This window comes from Helobdella robusta, assembly GCF_000326865.2.
Source record: "Helobdella robusta unplaced genomic scaffold HELROscaffold_624, whole genome shotgun sequence".
Taxonomy (NCBI): Eukaryota; Metazoa; Annelida; class Clitellata; order Rhynchobdellida; family Glossiphoniidae; genus Helobdella; species Helobdella robusta.
Window position 1 is genome coordinate 5,201 of NW_008705348.1, and position 1,766 is coordinate 6,966.

General features: G+C 28.4%; 1 protein-coding gene across 1 annotated transcript in view; it reads left to right on the forward strand.

Annotated features, from left to right (window-relative positions):
- HELRODRAFT_184495 (hypothetical protein) overlaps nt 1–1,029 on the forward strand; it is a gene marked incomplete at both ends in the record, with an annotated part of 6,143 nt that extends 5,114 nt beyond the window's left edge. The window contains 3 exons of the mRNA XM_009029855.1: nt 45–160; nt 713–833; nt 908–1,029. Coding sequence (XP_009028103.1) covers nt 45–160; nt 713–833; nt 908–1,029 — 359 coding nt within the window. The remainder of the gene's footprint in view (nt 1–44; nt 161–712; nt 834–907) is intronic.
- Nucleotides 1,030–1,766: the final 737 nt, after the last annotated feature.

Sequence of the window (1,766 nt, forward strand, 5' to 3'; positions counted from 1 at the left end):
AATAATTTAAAATGATGCAATTGTATTACTGAAAAATCCTTTAGCGGACTATGTTGGTTGCTACCAGTTTATTGAAGCAGTTAAGACAAAAGACGTTGGCTCCATTTCAGAGTGTTCTTCATTTTGTAAAGAAGAAACCACCAGATACATTTCTTTAAAAGTAAGAGATGTTATGTTATGTTCACAAAAGTTATTTTCTGTATCAACTTTCATAAATTTTTTCCTATTGGCAAGTAAACAAATTAAAAAAACAAAGCTCTATCTATTTTAAATCAAATTCGATCTCTGGCTTTCGGAGTTTGGACAAAATTTGTTCATTGAAAAGATAAACTGATTTAGAATCCAAACTTTAAATAAATTTTTTTTAAACTCGCAAATTTAACTTTAAATAAAATGAAAAATTTATTAATTTTTTCTGTTTAATTATTCATTATTTGTGTTCTAAAGAAATTTTATTCAAAATGTATAATTCATTTGGAGCTGGAGTCGGGTATTTTAAATTCGACACCGTGATAAGAACCGCTCTATTTCAAAATGAACGAGTCTCAATTGCAATGATTCTTTATGTTTTGGTGCAGTTTTTTTATGCCTTTCACGTTGTCGTTAAAATTCGTATTAGTTGTGTTGTTTTACTCATTGTTTAATTATATTTAAACATTTTTTCTAAATTATATGTATTACATTTCGAACTCACTAAATAAAATAATGTAAGGGTGGCAAAGAATGCAACTGTAACGACAGATTAGGATTAGCTGTTCCTTCCTCTTACTGTAACACTTCATGCTCCAACAATGATGCGTGCGGCGGAAAAATATACTACTCCATTTATGATGGTTTAGATTTTTTTATTGGCAAGAATATTTTTTCATATTTTTTAAATTTAAAATGTTACCTTTATTTTTTTTAGACCGGTATGCCGAAGCAATCAAAATGCCTCGGCCAATATACACTTTTGATGCCTATCAAAAGTGTATATTTTTGTGTATGGAACTAAACTATCCACTTTTTTGGGTAAAGTTGCTCTTGTAAAGTTGTTAAACAACTGGTTCAACAAAATTTTTTTTTTTCATTGTAGAGTAATCCGAAAGGTGAATGTCAGTGTGTAGGTGATATTAGATACAATATTTACCCGGAGGCGTTATCGATGCTAATAAGTAAAGTATCATTTAGAATTCTTAGAATTAAAAATTTTTCAATATCACAAATTTTTCACATTTTTTTCATCTTTAATATTTTAAAAATTAAATCATTTCTAATAAATATTTTGTAATTTTTCAATGCAGAATTTTTGTTCATATAAAGTTTAAGGTGTGCAATACGGAGTAGGGACCATAAAATGTGCTCTGGGAAAATATCTATTTGCATTCCCTAACTGAAATTTATATTTTCAAGTGCACTATTACTAAAGAACAATACTATCTGTCCTAACCAAAGAATGTCATTTGCCATGCGTGTGTATGTCGCGGGATTTAGATAATAAAATTTATGTGGCACAAGATTTAAATTCTAGAAGTTCCAGCATTTTTTATGACACTAATTAATCACCATTGAGGTCCCTTTTGATCCCTTTTAGTTTTACGTTGAAAAAACTCACCCAGAAATATTTACATTCATTTCTTATGACCAACATAACTGTACAAAAAAGATTAAACTGTTAAGTTTTCAAATTTAAGAAACAACTTGATTTTTTTACATAATTTACAAATATTGATGACAATTATCACGAGTTGTGACAACAGACATTCTTTTACATATTGCCCATGTTT